Here is a 26,474-nt window from a genome sequence, read left to right on the forward strand (position 1 = left end):
ATATAACTTGTCACGCAACACATTTAGAATGTTTGAGAAGAGATTGAAATAAGCATTCACTCATTCATTCATTGAACAGTAGTCACAAGAGAATTCTATAATTAAACGCTGTCTCAACCGCAGCTAGGCCTGTCCCTCACTAATAAATATAAACCCAAGATAAATCGTTCTTGGCTTGAGCATGTTCAACTTACGCTCTCTCGAATCATTGGGTCCAGCAAATAGTTGTAAGGGCAGAAAATTATGTGGGCTCCTTGCATCAGTTCTCGTGCAGCATAGTAAGCACAGGAGCGAAGGCGCCTGCCCAACGCTGCCAGATCCTCAATGTCCCAGGCTTGGTGAAGACCATGGACTTGCTGTAGTGTACTCTGGTCCCTCATTCGGTTGACCCCATGATAGAAGCTACAAGAGTTTCCCTGCAACATTAAGACATAGATAAATACTTATTTATATTCCAACATCTCTTTAAAACTTATTAACTATACATTCCTGTTCTTGAATATATCTGGCCTTTGGTCACGCACAGTCCGTCCCATCAAATTTTACCATCACAAAAGGGATTTATATGTTACAACAGCAGGTGTGCTGGGTGTGTGAAGATGGAATATCTCATGTACCAGACCCCAATTACTGTCAGAGGAGAGGCCCGCTTTAGATGCCCCAGCTTTACCTGTGGCTTTTCAAGTGCTTCAGGTCACACTGTCACACAAGTACTATCCATTGTTGCAAGTAACCTCATAACATAATCTCCAAGTGAGGTATTTGGGAAACGTTCACACCAGACCATTCTGGTAAATTACCAGTAAAGGATAGGAAGGGTAAGTAGTTTGACAGCACAGTATGGACATTGAAGTCATGTCAGTCCAACAATGGAAGGGTGTTAAGTGATGGCAGTATGAAGCATGTAACTTTGTATGAATCACTGTTACAGCAAAGAAATCGGACACTGACCAAGACCCTTAGGGGACTGGTCGCAGAACATTTGTGATCTCCACCATAGTTAGGGGTGAGGAATGGGCCAACCATCAAGGGACAAAGCTGGATGGCTGCTAAAGGAAGCAAACGCCTCACAGGACAACATAATTGGCCTCATTACAGTAGGCGCCTGAACTTTAGGGCAGCATAAAGGTTACAAGTGTCATGTCTCTTTTTCAATGAATCTTTACATTTCAGTGTATGGAAAAGAGTCTGGCCAACCAATTGTGGATATTGTTGCAGTATAATTGCTGCTCCGAGGGATGAAGTTAAACACTATCTCCAGTGCTGCTACCTGTCGGGTGCCACTGATTTTTTTTTTTTTTTTTTAACTGCAAGATAGGTTAAAGAGACATGATGTAAGGTGTTAATAATGTACTGGCTATCAGTCAAAATTATGCAACAAAGGCCTTTCCACGAATAAAGTTCAACATATCATAAGTAAAACTGCTATTGCATTGAAGAAAGAGATACAATTGGTGTGTGAATGGATGCTGTGAAGGGTGGGTGCGCTTGCAAGATGTATCTTAGAAACATTAGAGGGACAAACAAATTAGATGGGCTGGCCAGGATTAAGAAACTGCTTTTGCCCATTTTCATCTTTTCCCTTTGCTGCATAGCCATAGTTAAGGTTTTTCTTCGCATCACTGCCTCGAAAAAAGCCTAGCATCCCAGAATCACCAGTCCATGGAGGACATCATGACTATACACAGTTGTGAAAGGTAGACAGTTGTGACCACACACTCATTTCAGTTTGTCTAGGGTGTGTGCAAAATATGTTTATGTACAGTTGTTAGTAATGTTCTCAGGCCCAGGTGGTTATCCAATAAATAGTCCAGATTCACTTAGGTAGTGAATGGATGACGGCTTCTGTAAAGTATGTCGGGTATTCATGATAAAGAAAAGCGCTATACAACATAATGGAAGCCATTATTAAACTGGGTCCCTCATGATTTACTATCCATACTCACGTCTTTGGCCTCCAGCAGCTCCTTGCAGCGTTCATTGCGGTTGGAGTGAGGTGCCACCCTGGGGTTAACACAAGTGTGATCCCGACTAGATAAGATGGTCATTGGAACGGTGGAGTATACAGTGCGCTTCAGCTCGTGGGTAATCTGAGTGATCTGCTTGTGTGTTCGTGTGCCAAAGAAAATCTTTGGAATCTTCTGTTTGTCAGAGCTCTCTTTCGGGATAGTCCTGGCTGAGGCACATGGACACTGGGTACATGGATCCATGGTCTAAAATGGAATAAAAAAGAAGGAGGAAAACAATGTGATGAATTCTGATTAAAATATTCCATTGTATAATTTTGAATGCCTCTTGCTAGAACCCGTTTATGCCACAATGCCGGGTCTTAGTTGAGGACAGACATATTGTCCGTTTACACGAGAATATTTCATGATGTGTCAAATAGACAAATGTCTTCATAATGCAGAAGTGTAATCAGCCGTGTGATTATTGTATGCAGGTACATGAGGTCACGATCACATCGCTACTATTCACAGCCAGGTCGTCTTACAATTTAAAAATACATCCAGCGCAGTCTAAAGAAGTTGGATCTGTAAAGGGGGGCATCTTGTCTCTCATCACTGGCTGACCTTTTCGAAGTCTGAAAGATGATCGGCCACTATTGTATCAACTGAGAAAATATAGCAGCTTCATTATGGGCCATTCAGTGACATGCCGGCTTCTACTTTTCCACTCACAGGTAAAGTGCAGTCGGCATTGCTTATGAAATCGATCCTGTTCAAGTGTCAAGCTCTTAATCGCTCAGCGCTGTAGGCATTCTCATCAGAACCATAACTGGCTCATTTCAGCACTGACATTACGGAAGAAGAGCATAAGCTGCATATGTCACTGTTAACATGCGTCACTGACTTGGTTGTAAATGATGGGTTTTATTATAATTCAAGTTTCCACTCTGTGGTTTTCCTATCAATGTATTATTTATCCTATATTAACGAAGTCTTCCTCTAATGTCACATGCAATAATCACATGCTTTTTGCTTCTTCCTACTCAGATAACTTGATTTATGTGATGAAGGTATTTGTTGACAGTTGAATATGTATGTATGTAGTACTATGTTCTGCAAATTAAACCATTTAATGGGAAAGACATTTTTGCACCTGAGGAAAAAAGACACCATAAGTTTGACAGAAACCTTTTGCTTAAATTACAGGCTAGTTAGCCACAAATAACAAACACCGTGGGGTATTACATATTAACTGCACTTATTCCAGAAGCACTACTTCTAATGATGAACAACAAACTAGCTTAACAGCGAGCCTTGCAAAACGCGCTGAACAATGAAATAATACAGTGTACAATGGAGTAAGGGCCCAGGGAACCCTCTACTGGAGTTAAGTGGGAAAACGAACTTGGATTCATTGTGAAAAACAAACAGAGGCGCAGCATGGCCCCAACACCAGCTTGAGTTTCCGTTCTCCCCTGGAACAGTTACACTCCACAGCCTAGGCCCAGGCCTTATCAACTTACCTGCTGCTGCCACATTAAACAGAGCCATCCAAATATCCTGCCTCAAGATGGCCAATAATTACTTATTCATTGGCAAGTGGGGGAAGAGGGGTTGGGTCAGGCGGTGTAGACGAGCTTGCTGATGAATAGAGGCCCTTGTCAAAATCTGCAGCAGGAAACAGCTGACACATGAGGATCTCCTTACATGACTAACTTGTGAGACGCCAAGACAACAGGGTTTCCAGGCAGGCCCCACCACCCGACGCAGAGACACCCCAGAGATTGAAATGAACGAAAGTGTCAAGAGGGACAAAAAAGGCAGAAACGCCATACAAGACAGAAAAAGTATGAAACTTACGCTCTGTTCTTCATCTATAAATAATAGCACCAGTTTGGAACTGTACGAACCTAGTGAGTAACAATATCGTGTTGAAATATAGCACATTCCAGAAGACAGTGTAGCCAATTGTGCAGGAATATAGAAATGCCTGCGGAAATATTTTTGAAAAGCAGTAAGGCAGGCACAGGGCAGGGAGATTTAAAAGGGATTCTTAGAGTAGGGGCAAACTTATATAAACTCATACAGCATATTCAAGTTGACCAAGACCATACAGAACTTGTCTGTAAAAGATAGAGAGGCCGATCATGACCCAAGCCCTAGCAAACAAAGAAGTCTGCTGTCAAAAGAGTTTCATCATGACATGGTAATTAAAATACAAAAAGTAAAAGAATAATTACAACAATAATAATGCATATTTTGATTTTTGACTTTTGAATGAAGGAAATTTTGTGCTACACAATTAGTGACATCATCAAGGCATGCAATAACTGCGGCAACACCATGAGAAAGGAAAACAGTGCGTCATCCACAAAGCAGTAAAAGGATACATTGTAACATTGGATGACTTGACCAAGAGGTCGCATGTAGATGAAAAAGAAGACGGGACCTACAATAGCACCTTGCATCACACCACAGATAAATGTGAGTGGGAATGAGAAGAAAAGTTCACTGTGGTGAAAAGAAATTCAGGAAGATAGATATGACTGGCACCCACTCTAACAGCAGTGTCTTTAATTCCTGCCCAGGAAAATAATTGAAATGGAGTTTTTCAGCTGCTAAGAGGAGGTTGTAGGCTACTTTCCGTGCCATATCCTGATCTAAAACCAGATAGGAATTCAGATGCAAAAAAAAAAAAAAACATTTTCAGAAACCTTAGCTAAGAATGCGAGTTTTGAGATTGGTCAAAAATTACGACCATGATCATCATTACGATGTCAAGACCAGGCGTCTTCAAGACGGGCTGGATCGCTGCATGTTTAAAAGCTGATGAGAAAGTACCTTAAACAATAAGTCTTCATGAGTGCATCAAGCATAAAAAAATTACTGCTTCTCCCACATATGGATGTCCCATACAAAAGATTTTGAAAGGAGAAATAAACTTTTTAGCCTTGCATTTTCTGTCTCTCTGTCTCCTCACCTCAGAATTGGTCATAAAAGGTGAGATTATTACTCTGTACATTAAAACTCTGCAGCAGCTACTGTTATTGTAGATACACAATGGTCCAACAACAGAGGGGGATGAAATGATCAGCCGTCAGGAATAGATGGACACAGCAGGGGGGAGTGGTGACAGAGAACACCTCACAATGTTCACAGGTAGGCTTCTGTTGCTTTACTCTCTCTAACACCTGAGAGATGGAAATCTCACACTCCAGGGGGCCAGTAAGAGGGCACTGAGGGGCCGCAGGGAGTAGATATACTTGGGTATCCATTGCACCGCTCACTGGACGCCAATTTGCTCTTCATTCCACAGCTTTCGAAGGCTGGAATTCACTCCAATAAGGGAAGGTTTCACTAGACCGTACCTAGGTAGATGTGACACCAAACACTCTCTCATTCTGATAGGAGCACGCTGTCCAGGTAGAGGCCCTGTCCAATATCTGCTCTCCAAAGCACCTGTTTATCCCGCAGGCGCAGTAACCAGCGGGTGAACCCCATTCAATATTTATCCCTGTGGCTTTCACAGATCACCAGCCCAGGCGAGGTAAACCCTCTTAATTAAAACTGGAGCTTGCTTCAAAGGGCCCCATTCAGGCCGTCAGTCACCACCGGTGGGACAAAGGAGCCCGGGTCATGTAGCTGCAGGGAAACTAGAGACCAATGTGCTTTTTCGACTTCACTTTCTCTCCTCCTCTTTTTCCACAATCCAACAGACACACACAGACACAGACACACACACACAGACACACACACACACAGACACACACACACAGACACACACACACACACACACACACACACACACACACACACACACACACACACACACACACACACACACACACACACACACACACACACACACACACACACACACACACACACACACACACACACACACACACACACACACACACACACACACACCTGCAGCAATTTGGGGCGCACTTGTGAAGTGGCACTTTGTGGCTTTGTGGGAGCAATAATTATAGATGACCTGTCTGCCCCAAAAATAACTTCAGCGCTTCCGATCAACTGTCTATCCATATTACGGCTATACTGTAATGTCAAGATCTATATTATTCAGCATTTCCACGACTGAAAGATCACCAACATGCTCATCAAATTTTATATTTTTTCTCTCAAAAAAAATGACAGCACAATTATTCACTGACCAACTGCTTTCATTGCTTTTCAACTCCTGGTCATCATCTCACTGATAAATGATCTGCCCAAGACAGATAAATAGCAATTGATAAGATGAACAGATGAAGAGTTGGGGTTCAGTTTTAGCACATCACCATGAGATAACATGTTTTTTTGTTTATGAGTTGTAAACCTGATGTCTCGTAGCAGCGGTGGTCCCACATTGAATTACTCCCTGAATGAGACACCTTCCAACTGCCTCCCCAGTCCCATCTTCTTTTTTGTTGTGCCCAGCCATTGCCCCTCACAGTATAATATAAGTTCTCAGAACTTAGAGAAATAGAAGGCAATCACTTTTTTAATCATACAAATGGAAGCATAAGCATCAATGGCTGGGACAATGGGAAGCTGCATATCAAAAAGGACATAAACTAGAAGAGAGGATTGACAAACTCACAAAACGACATGCATCGCTAGGGTTTGAAACTGATTCCATTTTTTTTCTTTATGAAATTGGTTTTGTGTTAATTTTTTTTATTGTTTAGTTTTTTTTCATGAAGGATTGTTCTTACACACAAATTCCTCCGACAGAATAAATACTGCAACTGGCTTCAAACTAAGAAGCACATTTATGAGCATAAGAGCTGAATCACATTGATATAAAAGTCATCTACACCAACTGTGCAGACACATATTTTCACCAAGTTTGCTCTAAATTAAACATTGTAAACAGTAACCATTTCTTAAGTGATGAATACCAATAACATTACAAACCTAATGCCTAATAAATCACATGCTTAATAAATACACATGTTGTTATCTTTGCCTGAGCTTTCAAAACCAACATGATTTACAATTTTTTGGTCTCTGTTGTTTGACGGACCCTTCAGACTTCATCAGGAATGTTCGTGAACATGGTGGCTACTATGAGTGGTCTAAAATATAAAGATATTTAGAGTTATATTTTTTTCTTTGCTCCATAATTCCTTATACTCTGCTTCATATGTCTGATCTCTTCAGCTTTTATCTTTGATGCAGAAAGTAGTAATGGTGTGCCGACACGTTTGACCTATACTGTATTGCAATTTTGTACACACACTTGAAATCAAATTACATTTGCAAAGCCATCTCATATCTTGCAAGGATCCCAGTTGTCCCAGTGGGGAGAGACTGAAAGTGTAGTGAGGAGGCTGATGGATAATGGCAGAAAATGTAACCACTGACGCTGACATTTTTTTTTTACATGGCTGTCCCTTGCACAAAGACTGCTCTGCCGGAAAACTATCGTCGGCACAGTCAACAAGATCCACCAGGAAATTTCTATCAGCTAGATAGAACGACTATACAGATGGTGCGGGAGGGCAGCATGTGTGCAGGAACACGGAGATGGCCAGACGCCTTGTTCTACAACATGATCAACATGGCGGCGGCGCTGAATGCTCATTTTGTTCAGAAGGCATGCAGCGGGGTCCTGGAAAGACAGGTGGACTTCCTGGTTGAGCTTGCGAGAAAGTTAGATAACTCTCATACAATTCAGCAGAAGGCATACAAAGAGACAGTGCTCCAGCAGCAACCTCCACATCTAGCCCTGGGAAAACTGTGAAGTATCAGGTTAAGCACTGATGCATGAAGAACTGTGCAACTCTGAGATGTATTGTCTGCTACAAATACAAATGCAGAATGGAGGTACCATGGTAGTGCTAAGTATGTTTTGCCAGTGCAAACAGACATGCCAATGTTGTCTAGTGAAAATATGTGTGGAATGTGTTGAGGGGGGATATATCATAAATATTTTGCACATTTAATATGAGAATTAAATAAAATTAATTTATTCACAACCTGCACCATGTCCAATGCACCAAAGAAAGCCAAAACAAACGTCACTTCAAGATCTTAGTGTCTCCCCTTCAGCATGTGCCAGTCATGGTCTTGTTTACAAAACAAAAGCAGCTGTTCGCAGCTGAAGACAGGATGTTAGCTAAAGTCCTTCCAATCGACCCATCTCTTGGTTTTAACAATGTGTTTAACACTGTATGTTTCCCTTCTCTTCTCTGTCTCTCTAAAACTCTGCCTGATGCAAACTGTACAATATGAAGCATAGAGTTTGACTTTTATTACCTGTTGTGTTAATTTTTGTTTTCTTTTACAACAGGAAAACCTACACGGTTGTGAATAAACCAAAGGAATATTAGTTTTAAAAATCTGATGCTGTTTGCTGCTTGAGGTGCATGGGTCCTAGAACAGCACCTGCCAGCTCCCTGGAATCATTAAAAATTACAGTAAACCAGAAAGAAGATAAGGACCTATTCACAGAAAGTGCACGAAACCTACGTTTTCCAATAACAGCAAGTCATCTGATGTAGAAGAGGAAAAGCATGACGCTCGTCCTTGAGTATTATTGGTAATTCGCCGTATTGTGATGTATTGAACTATATGGTGCCAACGTCAAAAGCGAATATGTGAGCAAATGGTGGGCAACACTGCCACCCAGCGGATATTGCTGTAATTGACATTGACAATTTCACATTGCGCTGTTAATTTAACCCCATAATTATACCCTTTCGCTAAACAGAAAAAAAGAAGACAAACAGAGCAACTTTGTACTCACAGAACATGAGGAAAGTGATGGTCCTGTCTGGCTCTTTACCTCCATAGACCAGCTGGGATGCTTCTCATTCCCCATTTCAGATTCGTCCTCGATGAATATCACTCCACGCTCCACTCGGGGTCTCTTACGACTCTAGAAAACACACCAGAAACTTTCCCATTCTTCTGAAGTAACTGCTAGCATGTATTCACTTACTTTCATCTTCTTTTTTTAACAATAATGGAAATTATTTATCTTCATTGATACATTTAACACTCTATGTTTTCAATTTAGAATGCATGAATTGCCTGAATTGATGTTAATATATGATCATGATCCACAATAGTGACACCTTTTTCTCGATGTTAGAGCTCCGTGGGTCATCTGCATGTGCACAGGAAGATGCTCCAGAAATGAGCCAACCCTGTGCACAGAAGTTTTTTTTAACTAAAATTTTCTGTCCATAGGCACAGTCTCATCTAGATTCCTCCATCATAGGTGTTTTGGTTATGACATCACACTGTATAATTTGGTGCACCTGGGATTGCTGACAATTAAAATAATCTCTTAAAGTTCCAGCCCTAGTAAAAAGTAGACAATCATTTATCTGTAGCTTCTAATATGTTTTAATTTAAGTGTCTATGTGCTCCCCTCTGTAGTATATGCACCTGTGTATGTAATAAGAAAATATAATTGCATGAAGTTCTAACATCTTGAAATCGGGTCGCGTTTTATGCCAAGTAAAGCCGCGTTCTAAGACCAGAGTCCAGGCATTGACCAGTAAAATTACATTTTCAAAAGATGAAAACCACTTCTACTACTACAGCAACATCAGATGGAGCAATGAAAAGTAATATCTGAGACAGCTAGAGATCTGTAAACAAAAACTGTGATAAATGATAAATTAAAGGGAAAAAGCAATGTTTGTACTGTGAATGTACCATTATCACAAAGCAGCCACCCAGACATACCACTTTTGGCACACGTGACACCTACACCGTTTCTCCTCAAGGATCATAACTGATTATTAGAAATTGCTGTCTTTTTGCAACAGAAAGCCACAAAAAAAGTTTTGTTCCACAAAATATCTTATTCAAGTACAGACATGGACAATCCAAAACACCACTTCAGTAGAGATTGAAGATATTTCAGGTACTTCATTATAATCCAGTGTCGCAGATAAGATGGCAACATACAAACAATACACAGCAAACACAAATGACATTAAGAGTGTTCGAGTCAAACACACCTTAGTTTCAACAGTGCGTATGCGTTTCCTGTCCTGCTGGAAGTCATCTTCTTGATCCTGACTGCAGTTGAGGGAAGACTGTAACTTTGCACTCAGGGAAGAAGCCAAAGACTGTCTCCTGGGAGTAAATTCTGTCAACATTAAACATAAATTATTTTATTAGAATACTGCTTTTGCAGTCATACAAAAATCTGTAATTCAGAATTATCAATAAGGTTAAGAGTCTGTTGTTGAAACATGCTTGACAAGCCCACATGCGGCTCCTCCTCTTGATTCAGAGATTCCAATATATACCACTAAAATATGAGAGAATGATGGTTCTTTAATTTAATTTTAAAGATGAGATGTCCATTATCTGTCCCACACTGGGGAAATTCAACAATTTGACCTTGTTTATTTACTGTGTAATTCACCGCCCTAAGAGGAGAAATGGCTGAGGCTCTGGGACCACAGCGACCCAAAACACTGGTCGTATGGAACCATTCACAATGGACACATGAAAGGACATTACCTTCAAAAATGAAATATGAAGTTTCAAAACGGTCTTCACAACATTTCTCATGCTGTCAAACTATATTGTATTCTCCAAGAAAACCTCTGACTGGCTGTCACAATGGAGTCAAATGATCACATATATAGGTATAACAATTTGACATTCACAAAATGGAACAAATAACTGCTTCTGTCAATCACAATATTGAGAAGTTGAAATCACATTGGACCAAATGGATTAATTATGTCATTTTATTTTCCAAATTTAAGGACCAATGACAAAGAAATTTTTTTACATATCATTCCAAAAGGTTTAGCATTCTTCGCTGTCTGTTTTGTTTTGTTAGTTTGTCTTCATGTTTGTTTGTTTTTAAATTCATTTTTTTTATTTTATGTTTCTTATTCTAGAAATGGCAAGACTCTATTTACAAGGACAGAATCCGAATCTGTCAAGACCTCTGCTGTCCTGTTATGTTAAACTGATTTTAAAATGAATTGGGTTCAAGTTCTGGAATGCAACAGTAGCAACAAGGTCAACAAAAAGACTAGAGGAAGCCCAACTAAATTTTCCACATCAGTTTCCTCAGTGAATGAAGTGATTAAACTCACCTGTGTTGGGTTGTGATACTTCTTTGCAGGGTGACACAGTGAGGTCCAAAGCAGGAGTGGGCTGTTGCGACTTGCTGTGGCAGTGACACTTGCAATTTCCATCTGCAGTCTTCTCCCAGTTCTGTTTTTCAGACTGACTGCCATCTTCTGTCATCTTTCCTGCTTTAGGCATTTTTTCTACGATTACAAAATAGTTATCCAGATGTGTGCATATTTCGTCATTGATGAAAATTCAATAGAACTTTGAGAGAAATGAAATTGAAATAATAATCCAGAAGAAACAAAATTCAACGTTTCTTTCCTTCACATCATATGATATAAAAATACACAAATTAGATGACGCCAAACTTCAGGCCATGCTGAATAGTTTATCATACATCTTTATCTGTAACCAATTTCTCAGCCTCTTGAAAGAGTGATATCAAAGTGGAAATTAACATGCATGTGGAAGTAACACGCATTTGCCATGCTACTGCACACAGCTTGACTGAAATATTAAGAGAAGTAAAAGTTGCATTATCTTCAGATACAAGGCTATAAAAATGTGAAAACTTAAGCTCACAATTCAGAATGACTGACCCAATTATACATTCAAATGATATATTATTTTTCATTATGAGGGGTCAGCAAATGTTGATGAATACAGTGATTCTTAAGCACAGGCACTCGGCCCATAGTGGGACCGCGAGCGCCCCCTAGAGGAAGTTTTTTGTTTTCCACCTCTGGGCTGTGATATTTTCAGATCTAATACATTTGCCAAAAATGGTGGCAGTAGTGTGTCATCGACTTGAGGTGACAGCTGCAATTTTGTGATAGTTCATTTACACTTCACTTATCTTCTTTATACATATACATTTTAGAGAAAAAAACAATCTTTTATGATATTTAGACGTTTTGTTATTATTTATTTACTATTATTCATGCTCAACAGTTTTTCCAGTTTGCATCAAGGTTTGTACCTGGTTCTGCTGCTGGTTAGACATTAGACATTTCTCTGACAAATATCTTTGCAATTATCACATAGTTTGGTTTGTTTACATGTATGGTTATTGAATACAAATGAAATCAGTAGTAGTCAGAAATCAGTAATCACAGTACTGACTCAGTTCTATTCCTTGAATGGGCCTCGGACCTATTTGTTCTGGAAAAGGTGGGCCCAGAGATCAAAAAGGTTAAGAACCCCTGGATTAATATCAACATCAAAACACATTTTCTCTGTGACATGTAACTTTTTGTGTGTTTTTTGCCAGTCAATGCCAATATATTGCAAACACAATGAAGGCCATCTTGTAGTCACTGTGTTGCAAAACGTCTTAGAGAGAAAACATGAACTCTAAACAAGAATAGTAGGCAATATGTGGGAATGCTCATCTAGACATGGACAAACAAGCTCACAGTTTGAGCTCAGGTTGATGTACTGCTCTGCTATTATTTCTGGCAGGAGAAAATAGCATTTACAGCAAAAACCAAAAACAACACTTCAGAAAAGGGTGTCCCCTAATGTTATGGACTAAAATCAAATCATGAAATGTTAATCTAATCTAAAGGCTGTCTGGCTGGCTCCTGAATGGAAATGCAGAACCTCCAATGAGCCAGACGGGACACTAGGGTCCTTGCTGGTTGCTCATAAGTTGAGACCTAAAGCATCTCCACTTTAAAAATGCTTATGTGATGGCTTAGCTTTCTTATTTAGTAAGTTTGCATCCATACTAGGGAGCTAAGTCCACAGTTTATGTCATCGAGCCTCATTTTGATGTACAACTTGCATCAAATGCAACCTTACCCATGAGTGCTTTCTGCCAAGCCAACGCAGAACACAGCAGAGCGAGGCTTTTCCCACTTCCAGTAGGACTTTCTAGCAAACAGTGCTGTCCAGTGTTTAATCCACGCAAGATCTGCAGACACCGTGATCAAATTGTTCATGAATCACACGACCCAAATGTAGGCTGTTACATGGATTGATCATCTTAGCAAACTGGAGACAATAACAGGGCTGCAACGACTAGTACAACAGAACATCAACGACTGGGTTCAAGCAACAAGTCATGACGTCATTGCTGTCCATAGCGTGCACATGCGACTTGGCACACTCGGCAATAAGACAAGAAAAGGCTGGAGTTCCGGAACCACACGACCTGAACCATCCTAAGTATAACACTGGACATCAAGACTGAAGTGCAATGCAACATTTGCCAAACATACCTTTCAAACCACCTTGGCACCACCCAATCAAAATGTGTCACGACGCAAGCGTTCAAAACTTGTTTTGACAGTTTTTTTTATCTACTGTTTAGAACAATACTACTTACTGAATTCATCATAGCTAGCTGGGATGGGTATGCCTTGCAGGGGAACTGGACTTTCACCCCACCTATGGTGTAGTCTGTTGATGTTGCCATTCTTCAAACACAATTTGGGAGAAACACAACAGTTAAGACAATCACATCGTGTGGTTATAGAAAATTACTAACTGCACATTTAACCATGCATTACTTGCTGTATAACGAAAATAATTCTAATAATTATTGTTTGGGAAAACTCGCTCTTACTGTAATTGTTTACTTGACTTACATGAGGTGTGTGGATGCCAGAACTGCAGCGACAACGCTAAGCGCTTCCCGCTCTGATTTACCCAAGCAGGACTAACGTCATTTCATACAAACAGTTCTTCCAGTTGGTTTCATTTTAAAACCTTAAAATGTAGTTCATTGGAATAGGGATTCTAGATGGATCAAGTTGACCTTGAAACTACACCAAAAAAGGAAAAAAAAAAGACTAAAGACTAAATTTGGAAGAATATGTAACTACTTCAAAAGTAAACTAAAATTGTGCTTTTATTTTGAAAGCATTTGATGTGTGTTTGTGACTAAGCTTGACAGCCACGAAGCTAACCAGAAGTGACGTTAGTAAAACATCCTGCTGAGCAGTTCTGATTGGGCGCGTGTTTCATCCCACTGCGGAAGTGCTCGACATAGTTAATAACAAATAATGCATCTTTGCGTTCTTAAATTCTTCTTCTCGAGAATGGTGAAGATTTTGTAAAAGATTTTTTTTGCGTATTCCGCCCAATTTCTCCTGAAAATAATGAGACACATCTAATTCCTGAAAGTTACCCCGTGAATTCATTAATTAATATGTTAATATAAATATTTGAGGTGGGTAAATGCAAATTATGACGATTTTTTTCTAATTACTTGAAGACATTTTCTAGGCAAGGCAGTCATAACTGGATATCTTTGAAACGTGTTTATTATGATTATTATATTATTATTATTATTATGTAAATTATTATTTAGGCAACATTCAAACAACATCTCTATCTTGACTCTTCGTTCTCTTGTGAAAAGGCCACAAATGCTGCTGTATAACTAGAGTGTTAATGCTCCTCCATTTAAATATTAACTTAAATGCAACTTTTAACTACCTATATAAATAAAAATCATTTTTTTTTTTATTGTATGTTACATGAAATAATTTTGATAAATCCTTGCTTTTGCAGAGTAATTTCTGAGAAACCTGCATTTCAGATAAAAGGCCTACTTCCTGCATGTGTGGGTGTGAGATAGAATTGCTGGATTTTAGTGAGAAATATCTCTATTCACATCATGCCCAGGGTCACACTGTCCCTCCTGTTTTCAGCATCTAAAAAAGGTGATTTGTCGGCAAACTGCAATAACTGTTGACACCTACAGAATGTTGCATCATCTCCCTACATTTACTTCAATTCTAGCATTAGGTTTTCCACAACAGGACAGCATCAAATCACATTTCCACCTCAAGACATGGCATCACAAAGATGTTCCAATGAGAGTGAGTGCCTACCTGTTCTGCATTGGGCCTGATTCTTTGAAGTAACAGACACTTTCCAAGCAAGCGCTCGCTGCTGACAAACAATCACAGGGGGAAAAAAGACCTGCAGCACAATATACATGCGTTAGTTTTGGATTCAACATCCAGTGTTTACTCACTAACAAATGAAGTAACTTCATCATAAACAGAAGTAGGAGGACGATACTGAAGAGCAAATAATTGAATGAAGAGACACAAGAGTAAATAAAATGTTTCAAGATAAGAGTAAAACAGCAGTGAAAAATTACTACAACAAATACAGGATTCCATACAGTTACATATATTCACTGCCAAGGAAATTATAAGAACTTATTCAGTCGGCAGCTCTCTCCAATCTCTCTATAATGCATGACATAATGTTGCACATAATAAATGCAGTTCTAATTACAAATACTAATAAGACCGTTAAGAACTGATAATATAAACATTTGTTTCATCACACAGGACGCCATGGCCAAGACTTGAAAATCAATTGAAACATGAACCTTTTTTTCTGTCCTTAGGAGGACTGGAAAGGAGAGCATTGCAGTAACTACTCTCCACTGACTACTTGAAGTTGTCAAGTCTCAAACCAAGCAATACGATCAAAACGTGAGGTGAACTCTTCATTGAGAATGAAACCCGAAGTCCTGTGTTTTCCTTTTTGTGAATAATTTATTCCATAAACAATACTTCAAAAGAAAGGCATGTAGGAAGAGAACATTTACCATAAGCAGTGAACTATACAAGGACCAATCCTCAGGAAGGGTGCAGTAAGACAAAAACTTAAAAACAGTACCAGAGTGGCTGTAGAGCCTGTTTAGAAGAATCTGATCAGCCATAACAAAAGCTGTGCTACAATCTCATAAACCCTGGCCAAACAGTTTCCTCTCGCCCATGCGTAGTCTTAAAAATCATACACATTTTGATTCAAGCTCCCTTTGTGCACTGATTCACTCTAAAACCAGAGTGACATGGTTCAAAGTATTAAAAAAACAGCCTTGTGATCGCTAGAGCTGAAGTCTTTTCAGATGAAGGACAGATGTCACAGTATGTTGTCCAGGAGCTGAGTGGCATCAAAAGACCGGTACACAAGTGTCAAACTCAAGCTCCTGCAGTCAAGTCATTTTCAGTGGCCCACAAGCACTTTAATTATGTAGCTGGCTGAATTTGTACAGATTTATAGACCAAAACCAGATCACCTCCACTGTATGTTCATGTTGGGTGTCAATAAGATGACAATGTTCAATACTTAGGAAAGAGCCGCTCAAAAATACTGCATATAATAGTCCAATATAACAGTAGATCTGGAGACATCTCAAAAGGAAAAAAATGCTGTAGATTGAAGGGAAATCACATGGATGAATTAGATTTGCTCCTCTAGTGTTGTCTGTTGTGACAGGAGACAAGTTGTGTTTCAACTGTCCACAAAGATGCTCAACTTCTGTTTGACCAGCAACTTGGCCTGTGTCTAAAATGTACATCTGGCCCATCGAGTGATTGGGTTTGACACCTCTGCACAAAAGGAACATCTTCAATTGACCACCACCGTGCTTAATCGTGGTCACATGACCACAGAGGAAGGCTGTTGAGAGGTAATCTTGTACAGATTGGATAACTAGATGATTTTCTAGGATTTTGGTCACACTGAACTTTAAGCATCCATTGACAATGCATTGCTACAACATTCATCAGACATCACAATGCATGAATAAGGCTTTATATACATTACATTATGACCTTTCATTCATTTCAATTTCAATTCACTTCCAATCATTATTATTACGATTATTAACCCTTACCTAAGACTCACGGTATAATGTAATAACACAATTCACTCCAATACCGCACCTTATAATACTAAGTCCCCATAAGTTAGCATACATGATTATAAACATTCACAATATGATCAGTAAAGCCTTATAAATACACTATGATGGCTTATGAATGTATTACTAATGCATTACAGATGATACCTTTACATGAAGTGTAACCAACATTTTTACTGGACTGAGTCCAGTAATATACTCTAAAACAAAGTATTTCACAATTATTGCATTTGTGCACACAACATAGCTTAGTGGTTTGGGGGATTTAGCAGCACCTTGAGTTCATACACATCTCCAACTGTTAAATAATACATTAAAAATACATCAAAAAGCGAAGTATGTGAAGGTATTCTAAAAAGTGTCTTATCGTCCAACAATTGAAGGGTACAAAAATAGACATTTGTTCAAGCTGCTTCGCACTGGGACATAAAAATGATCATTTTAAATGAGTGTTTGCCAGGAAGCTTGACGTAGGAAACACACAACCAATGTGTTGAACAACTGGTGAGGTCAAGTTTCAGTAGACACAAACTGGACTCTTGTTATGTTGCTGTAGAATGGGTGAGACGGAACTGGTCTCTGGTTTCTTCTCCGTGTTGTGTTGAATGAGCGGCTGCCTGTTGGCATTCCTGCGCCGTGTCCTCTTTGCCGACTTGCCAGGCAATGGCCTGGAAGGTGTTCTTTTGCTGCAGGAGGTCTTGCTGTCAACCATGCTTTCGCTAGGACTTGTGTGGCTTTGAAGCTCAGCGGTGTCATCAGGAAACATTGGTTCAAGAGCAAACGGGTCAGAGGCAGGCAAGTGGAACCGGTTACTGCCAGACAGTCCATCATGTCGTTCCAGAACAGGCAGAAGGCCACAAACAGCTGCAGGAGTGCTTTCCTCTTGAGTGCACTGCAGAAAACAGAAGTCACATTGACTCTAACGGCTTACATGGAGATGAAGTTAGGGAGGACAGACTCAGATGAGGAGGCTGACATTTGATATGGTGATATTAGGAAGGATAAGAGGACTGCCACTCAAGTCGATGGACGTGATAAAGGAGGATATGATGAGGGAAGGTGTGACCAGGAAGGATGTGCACGGTATGTTCAACTGGAGCAGACCGACATACTGCACAACCCTTGATACATGTCCCAAAAGAAAAAGCAGGTTTAATTTATTATTAGTATTATTGTTATTTTATGCTGATATTTATGACTAATGCACTGATCTGACTTTTGCACCGACCTCACTTTCATGGTCCTGATACCAAGACCTGGGCTTTGGGTATCGACTGATATCGATCCGATACCATTGTTAAAGTATTAACTTTCTCTCCATGCTGTGGGATAACACTGGTCATGCTTTGAGTAAAAGGCAAAAATTACTTCATATGGAATTACAAACCTGTTATTTATTTAAACAGTGTTCACCAAATGTTGCTTGTGCTAGTGAACCACTGCTGCACCGTTTCAACACCACTCCGAGTTCAATTTGAGAGGAAGGTACAGACAGGAAATCAACTTGTGAAAAATGAGGTGAATCCGGGAAAATTTCATAGTAAAACATTATGAGTTGACATTATTGGCATTTTACTGTCAGAGCAGAAGGGAAGTGCCAGCATGGGCTGCAGCCAGGCTTTTAGCGAGTGGGCGTCTGTGGACGCCCTCAAACCAGTTTTTCTCAGCAGGACGCCCTAAATGTCAGATTATTAGTGGCTGTATAATTCACTACTTGCAGCGTCATCAGACTAGTTTCCATGAAAAGGGCGTAACCTCACGGTAATTTTGCTGAATATGATTGAAATTCACAGATTCTCAACCCTTTTGCTGCCGAAGCTTGGCCATTGAGGTCGCAATGGGGTAATCTTGTGGTCATCCACATCTCGCGACAGTATGCTGTTATTGATGGGATATCTGACGCTGATAACAGTAGGAAATGCGGATAAGTTCCACGCATGAGACAACTGTTCAAAAAACTAACTCATAGCCTTTTAATCTGAGGTATATTTGGGTGTTTCTTTAGGCACAAAGCCCACTCCTCCTGCAGGATCAGACAGCACTTGTCAAATGCAAGCAAACTAGGGATCAAAATTCATGTGGTTCTGAGTTTAGAAAACCATCACAGATTCACAGCTGATACAACTTTATGATTAACTTGCATAAATATATAAAAGAAGAAACTGTAGACACGGTAGCTTGTTGTAATGGAAAGAAATGTATTGTTGTTTTTTTTAATTAATCAAGGTCAGCCAAGAAAAACAACCGCCCAGGAGGCCCCTGCATCGGAAAGTGTTATTGTGGCAGCTACTACTGCGTTCATCTCTGTTAAAGTTCGTTATTTGACTCAGATGTTTATTTGTTGTTTATTAAGTCATTTTTGTACAAATAGATGTTTACAGCTTCTCTTTTACAAAGCAAGTTGTTGAGTCAGTCTTTGTTATTGCTTATCAGAAGGGGAACGGTTTCAAACGGCCAGTTTCAAAATCCTAGCTATAAGCCATGGATGCAACTCGCCGTTGTATGGAACCGAAGCTCTGCTGCGAGAGAAACACACACACACACACTCAGACAAAGCAGCATGAGGAGATTCAGCGAGATTTTAAGTTTATGATCGCTGATTTAAGCACGTTTAATTCAAATAACTGTATTCAAAACGTTTAACAATGACATCTATAGTCACAGAGACTCTGTGATGATTTTGATCTGAGTTGGATACCACCTTAACATTGTTTTATTCAGAATTGATTGCTCGATGTAGTACTTCCCTCACAACGCTAGCACAGCTGCTGCAGACATCCATTCATTCATGTGTGCATTAATAAGTGAACCACAATTGCTAGTATCGGCTTCCTGGATATGCAATATTTCACAGATGCCCGATTCAACTTTAAGAGGCTGGATCGGGTCGACAGTGGGACCGGTGCATCCATAATGACTACTATCAGAAAACATGACGTGTGGTTCAAGCAGAAATGGCAGGAAGGCCGCTCAATTTCAAAATATTTCTTAACATTTCCACACTAGTGATGTCTCCAAATATACTGTAATTATAAAATCTAATATAATGCAACGTACTATGTAATGAAACAAAATAAAAGTCCACAACATATGGAGATGCTAAAGGTCAACTGCAATACGGCAAACAAGTATGCAGATGGCAACTTACATGAAGGAGAGGAGTGTTGGCCCGGGAGTGGGAAGTGGGCAGGCAATTGGTCACCTTGGTGAGATCCAGCAACACCTCATCATTCAGCAAGGTGTCCAAGGAAGTGCCAGGTTCATGCAGGGCAATTACAATGGCACTTGTGTTGTCAGCACGCAACATCCGCTGACGCCACCTCACCAGAGCATAGTTGACCAGCTGCTGGGCACTTGGCATCCCACAAGGTACCTAAAACAGAGGAGGTCAAAGTGAAACAACCATGGGGAATTTCATGATGCAAGCAGTGCCCAATACATAGGCGTGAAACATGAAAATACAGGCAGTTTGGACATCTAACCCCCGACTCAAGAGTGACTGGTTTGTTACAGGTATGTAGCTAGAGATGTATGTTTGCTTCGAAGGATAACAGCAAAGCCCATGCCCCAGGTGTATGCGCTGGCTCATCCAGTGCAGCCGCAGGGGCTGCTTAATGCGTTTCCCCCGCTCAGGTTGATGCTGTGATGCTTTTTCTGCAGCATATCAGGGAGCAGAAACTCCTGGTTGGCACGGTGGTGCCGGACACTACAGGCACGAGATGGTTTCCAGATCTGGTCAGGCTAGCAGTGGGACCCCCATGGTCAATCCCAGGCATCCCTGGCCCTCTGCCACTATGTGGTGCATCTTTTTGAACTGGTGTGGGTCTTCATGCTGGTTAGTCCTCTTTCTGGTGTTCTTTCCTATCGCCAGGAGCTGCTGGCTAAAGGACGGGCAGCTTCTGCACTGAACGTGTTTGCGTCCACCATTCCAGCGGGACACCAGGGTCTGGGTTGCTTGTCGGTGAGGAGTCATCTGATCATTAAAAGGTTCCTGTTTGTTGGCAGACGGATCAGGCCTCTTGTTAGGAGTCTGGTTCCCGAGGTGCAGTCTACAGGTGGTTCTGGAGGGGGTGTGTACTTCCACGTTTAAACCCTTGGCAGAGTATTCACTGGAGGATCTGACTCTTAAAAGGGTGTTGCTTCTTTGACGGCGAAGCAGGTGAGTTACCTGACGGCTTTGTCAGTCAGCTCCAGCTGCTTTTGGAGATGAAGGGGACTTGGTGACTCCTTACCCCAACCCTGCTTTCAGGCCGAAGATGATTACGTCAGCCTACCGGTTGCAGGTGGCCATCTTGAGGTCTTTTTTATCCTCCTCATCAGAATGAGCAAGAGGTAAGACTGCACATGTTGTAACAGTTCTGTTGTGACCGACAACAGAACTGGAGGTCTCAGACTGATAGATAGACTGTTCCGCCATAGTGGGAGTCTCAGAAGGAGACCGGTTTCTTCTCAGCGGCTGCCCCACTGGGTGTGCTTAACCATTATGAAGGCGTATGTGGCTGCGGGTGCTGAGGTCTGTCATAGATGTCCGCACGCACGCACATGTTGAGGGAAGTGCTTCGTTGAGCGATCGATTATGAATAATGATAATTTTGATTTTAGTTAAGATTTTAGTTAGTCCTTTTGATTTTAGTTAAGTCTAGCCAACTGAAATCTGCGGATGATCAAATAAAATCATCTTCTCTGTAACTACAGGTGTCATTGTTAAACGTTTTCTTGAATTAAATATCATTAAAAAGTACGCCAGTATGTTCCTCTCCACTCCAACTTGAAGCAGTGTTGCAATAAGTAGAATCTTCACCAACATGCAGTTGCTGCGATTGCATTAAGGAAGGGAGACACTTTGGCGTGCAAAAATGTCCTTTTTTAAAATTTTATTTATGAAGCTAATTTGTACCCAGGAACATATGTATATGCAGTCAAACTTGTGAAGGAAATCAGAAAATGGACTTGATAATGTTTGGTTAGTGCTGTCATCCAGATTTCTTACCTCATTGTCATTATTCTGACACATAGAGATGGCCTCTTGCGGTGGCACCATATTCCATAAACCATCACTGGCCAGGATAATATAGCGTTGTTTTTTGGGGTCCAACGTTAACACAGTGGTGTCCGGCTCAGGAGAAACCACAAACTCTCCACTGTAGAAGTCGTAGCTCCACAGGTCTCCTGTGTGGAAAAGAAGAGAGATTGATATAAATAATACTGACCAGAGCCTGATTCACCAACGCAATATTATATAAGTTCATGTAAGCTCTTTGTAATTACTGTAGGTTTGTTCATGGCCAATGTATTGCCTGCCAAAAAAACAAAAAAGACAGAAGTCCGAAAAAATAACTCACATTTTTGTCTTTTTTGCTCACTCAGAAAATGGTGCATCATGGACAGAAAAGTCCCCCCACAATATGCACAACCCTCACAAACATGGCAAATTCCAGCACTCTGACCAGTTGACGCTAAAGTAATATGAATACATAGATACACGACACGCACACCAACAGGGTTGGACTGGGACAAAAAAAAAAAAAGCTTATTGAGCTCAGTTTAAATGGCTTTCAAATGTAGCCTATATTCACAAATATTGCCACTGAGCAGGATCAGGAGAGTACAGAAAAGTACAGCCTGCACTCCCTTGTCAGTTTCAACCTCTTCAGCCTTCAACAGTCTGAAATGGGAGAGACAGGGTTGTGATGTTTCCACTCAAAGTTATTAAAGTCAGGATTAATGGCTCTTAAAAATGACATACAAGACTCGCTACTTGCGTAAGGCGGCGTGATCCCCAAGGGGCAAATGTTGAAAAATAAAATACTACATAAGGTGAAACATGCATCCATCCATCTTGTGTATTATTTGTCAGATACAGCACTTTCTTGTGTGCTGCATTCTATTTGTCCTTCACACTGATTTAACATGGTGAATATACCAGGAAGAACAGTTGGCCTCACACCTTTCCACTTGAAAACGGTTTCAACACTAATTGCAGGATTCGATATATCGATATCATACATGTTTCATTCACAAACTCTGTGTCTGACTCCAAGCCACATACACTGTGACAATGTGATTGACACCTCTTCCTCAGTCCTCAGTGACAAGGCAATCAAACCGTTGATCGGATTAAATTCAGCATTGTTTCAATTAAATTGAGAGTTTTGAACAGAAAAAAATAGGATTACATTTAAGAACACATTTTCATCTTTGTATTCCCAAACCGAGAATCAAGGTGTGCAGGCTGAAGCCAACCCAGCTACGCAGGGAAAGAGACAGGGGACCAATGTAGGACTGAAGTCGTTGCTTGCTATGAAAAGCTTTTCAATTTTTTTACACCTCTTCATGCTTTTACTTTCCTCCCATGTTTCGGATACATGGTTCCAGGATAATGGTGGCAGCGATTGCTCCCATACATACAAAGCAAAAATAGGTCAGCAGACGCACCAGTCACAGATGTGAACACGTCATGAGAAGTCATTTAAAGATTGTGACACCCACCCAGGGATCGAGCCACGGCTAAGAAAGGAATCTGGTCGATGACTGTGCTGCGACGAACTGGTCCATTGTGGGTCAGCCTTGGTCTCTTCCAGACGACCCGGTTTACTCCTGACTTCTTGATTACACTAGGCAGACAGATTGAGACCAGTGAGAAGTAAAGAGTGTTGACAACACAGCCACTACTGAATTCAAAGGAACATAACATTATAACAGTGGCTAAACATAGTTAGTCATGATAACTTTCCTTACTGCTGTCATTAGCGTGAACAGGAATAGAGGAATGGTGGATTCATAACTATGAGGTCACTATTCATGTTTTTGAAAGAAAATCAATTCCTTAGTATTTTGTAACTGGACAATTCCCAATATTGAGTTGAAGCATCTTGCACGATAAGCAGTCTACGTTTACACAATGGCTGCAAGCTCTAAAAGCTCTAAATGAATTTTGAGGCACATGAATGAGGCTTGCAGACAACAAAACAACATCTGTCCACCGAAAAGTTTTAGACGCTTTGTCAGACTTGAATCTGATTCAGTGATGATCACATGATTTAATGCTGAGTATGATGATAAATAAAAAGTAGTAAATTAGGTTGATAATCAATAACAGTTAAGTCATTCAATTCACTGAAGACTCTCTCTTACACGTCAGTTTATATCTTACTATGTATAGACAAGGGATTCAATTCATACAGTGATATATGGCTAGACAGAACAATTCTTGTATTGGAACATGGAACAGGCTTGGTTGCGAAGGTGAAGCAATACTGCCAGCCTCATATGTTGAATATTGTTGAATGTATAATGAGTCACAACTGTTTTGTTTGTTGATTACCTAATTTTCATTGTGACATTCATTTGGAATGTTCCCAATGCATTTAAAGGCATCATCTGCACTCATAACAGTTCAGACATGAACTATGTTTCACTGTTTTGTATGGACAATTCTGAGAGAGCAGAACAATAACAATAAGAATACAGTGTCAGTGACATTTCTTTATTTTAACCCTTAGCCTTTCTTTCAGGAAAGGCTGTAAAAGTCTACAATAGAATATGCTGTGACACAATTGCCTTTGTATATTTACTGTGTTAAAAATATTGTATTACTTCATCTCAGCTTCATCTCTGCAGCCATTCAGCCAAAATATGATGGGATATTCATTCAAGATCATACCATCCAGCCCTACTGTGATTAGCATTCTTGGCCATAATGCTCAGCCATAAGGGACACTGTCATCTTGACCAAGAGTGATACGAACAATGGATCAGTCTGTTGTCAGTCAGATTTCAAAAGCAAAAATGTAATGCACAGTTTCCATTTTTGCAGTTGGTTTTTACTTACCTCCCTCCTAGACCTTCAATTCTCTCCTTCTCTTTCGGCAGCTCTGGTTTGTGATCTTGCGTGACCTCCACTGCTCTGATGAAGGGGTCGGCAGGATCATCCTGGACACCTAAGACCACTGCAGAATCCCCCACATGGGCCACGTACATGCGGTTTCCTCTGATGACAACAACGCTGGCTGTGGTACCAGACGTGCTCGGGAGACCAGTGAGCGTCTTTGGCCATTCAGCTGAAAATTTTAAAGAAAACATAAATTACACTTAGGTCACATGATCTACAGCTATGCACAGATATTTACCACGTAATCTCACCATGACAAGCAAGCACTATGTAGTTAGATTGCTTATCAGGTGTGCAACTGCAGACAAAGCCCCTCGTCGCTGAGTGGCTGTGTGCTTGACAATAAGCTACTATCAATCATGAAGGTCAGACCATGAGCCTCGGTTGGAATCAAGCCGATGTTACAGAAGATGTGGTTCACAAAACCCACTGATAACCATTAATGTATTGGTAAACAAAGCAAGTGGAAAACAGGAAGAATCAGCTACCTAAAAGTCACTGACATTAGTAAAATAGTTTCTGTCAGTCTTAAGAGGGCAAAGATCATGTCTAAAACCGCTCTACTGTAGATTTCATATCACAGTAAAAGTCATCCGCCTAACATCAATGGAATATAACATTTATTCTCACCCTAAACATCCACACACTGCGCCTATCTCGAGATATTAAACCAGTCTGTGCTGGCTGATGCAAATGACGTCTTGCCACAAAAGGGAAAGCCCTATTACTTTTGTTTGAAACAAGTCAAACTTTCTGTAACTTACGGAGCTTCTTCCACATCGCGTGGTGACAAGCTATAAAACCTTTGCTGATGGCGGCACAGACCTCCCGGTCGCAATCTGACCAGAAACCCCGCTGCTTCTTCAGCAGGTCCCATAGATAGTCCCGTGCAAACTGCGCCGCTTCCCGTCCTCCGTGGCCATCGAAGACCGCAAAGAAAGCCACGGAGCGGCGGGAAGCGACAGACGGTGATCGAGGCGGACTTAATGATCCAGGAAAAACAGAATCATCCGATGCCCCGTGTAAGGTCCGAGGAGGTACACGGGACGATCCTTTAACTTCTTCCGGCCTTTCTGAACGGGAGTTTGGACAAGAGTTCATCACGATGTCCTCCTCGGTTTCAAGCGATGCCCGTTCATCCTCGCCCGGCACCGGTTCAACTATGACCTCGGTCACGTCTTCCATATATTTCCTTCCACCTTGGTCAGTAAATACGCTCACTCGCAACGACAATGCACCTTCCATGATTCCTGGAGCGAGTGAAACTTTTAATTTAGAGTGTTGTCGGCACAGTACCGACCAATATCCCACAGTGTATTGAAGACCCAACTCCAGTCTTTGTTTATGTCCGGACAAAATAGGCATGCTCCAACGCGCTGACGTCACTCTCTCATTTCTTCTACGGTTCAGAAAACTACAGCTAGTGCCGCCCTGAGGACATACGGAAAAAATCATTGGCTCGTTATCGTCCTGTGCCTTTTTCGACTTTTTTTCAATTATAAAAAATACGTTAAGAAACCTATTCAGTATTTACATTTGTAAATATTTGTTTGCTTAACATGCTCAATGACCTTTCATTAGATTTGTTTCTCCATCAAGGAACGAGAAAATTATGTGGTGATAATAAAATCTTTTGTGTTATACTATATTTATTTAAAAAAAACCCTTCCCAGCCACCGTATTATAAGCATGTACTGACAGAAAGGACAATTTAGGAAACACCAGAATCAACACTGGTGTCAACAAAAAAAAAAGAGAAAAGAAAAGAAAAGAAAAAGAAAAGAAAAGAATCCAGCTGGGCACAAACTCAGATGAGAACTAAAATACTGCAGGTTCAAGATTAGAGATCAACATTACAGGTTTATGACATAAATCATCTTAAAACTCTCCA

At 40.6% G+C, this 26,474-nt stretch overlaps 2 protein-coding genes across 7 annotated transcripts in view; both read right to left on the reverse strand.

Moving 5' to 3' along the window:
• The window catches only part of brip1 (BRCA1 interacting helicase 1), a 46,609-nt gene extending 32,947 nt beyond the window's left edge, over positions 1–13,662 (reverse strand). For 3 of the 6 annotated variants that reach the window (XM_053873421.1, XM_053873419.1, XM_053873417.1), the window contains exons 1-8: positions 13,607–13,662; positions 13,345–13,435; positions 12,819–12,930; positions 11,036–11,212; positions 9,935–10,065; positions 8,707–8,838; positions 1,947–2,213; positions 195–416 (exon numbers count right to left, since the gene is read on the reverse strand). In XM_053873421.1, the coding sequence (XP_053729396.1) occupies positions 195–416; positions 1,947–2,213; positions 8,707–8,838; positions 9,935–10,065; positions 11,036–11,212; positions 12,819–12,930; positions 13,345–13,434 (1,131 nt within the window). In that variant the 5' untranslated portion in view covers position 13,435; positions 13,607–13,662. Of the gene's footprint in view, positions 1–194; positions 417–1,946; positions 2,214–8,706; positions 8,839–9,934; positions 10,066–11,035; positions 11,213–12,818; positions 12,931–13,344; positions 13,436–13,584 lie in introns of all 6 variants that reach the window. The other 3 variants (XM_053873418.1, XM_053873422.1, XM_053873420.1) reach the window with 3 other exon arrangements.
• A 1,887-nt stretch (positions 13,663–15,549) lies between these two features.
• On the reverse strand, positions 15,550–25,951 carry ppm1da (protein phosphatase, Mg2+/Mn2+ dependent, 1Da). The gene is made up of 6 exons (XM_053872911.1): positions 25,348–25,951; positions 24,524–24,752; positions 23,182–23,306; positions 21,683–21,861; positions 19,841–20,065; positions 15,550–17,584 (listed from the first exon to the last, which is right to left on the reverse strand). The coding sequence occupies exons 1-6, from the start codon at positions 25,946–25,948 to the stop codon at positions 17,210–17,212; spliced, it is 1,734 nt and encodes a 577-aa protein (XP_053728886.1). The 5' UTR covers positions 25,949–25,951; the 3' UTR covers positions 15,550–17,209.
• Between the last annotated feature and the right edge of the window lie 523 nt (positions 25,952–26,474).

This window comes from Synchiropus splendidus, chromosome 8, assembly GCF_027744825.2.
Source record: "Synchiropus splendidus isolate RoL2022-P1 chromosome 8, RoL_Sspl_1.0, whole genome shotgun sequence".
In the NCBI taxonomy this organism is placed as follows: Eukaryota; Metazoa; Chordata; class Actinopteri; order Syngnathiformes; family Callionymidae; genus Synchiropus; species Synchiropus splendidus.

Bases quoted from the DNA above. Each gene is read 5' to 3' on its own strand.
- ppm1da (XM_053872911.1), bottom strand. From the start codon at position 25,948: ATGCCTATTTTGTCCGGACATAAACAAAGACTGGAGTTGGGTCTTCAA. The intron at 23,307-24,523 runs GTAAGTAAAAAC...CTGTCTGCCTAG, and splicing joins ATTGAAGGTCTAGGAGGGAG to TGTAATCAAGAAGTCAGGAG. The intron at 20,066-21,682 runs GTAAGAAATCTG...CCTCTGTTTTAG, and splicing joins GTCAGAATAATGACAATGAG to GTACCTTGTGGGATGCCAAG.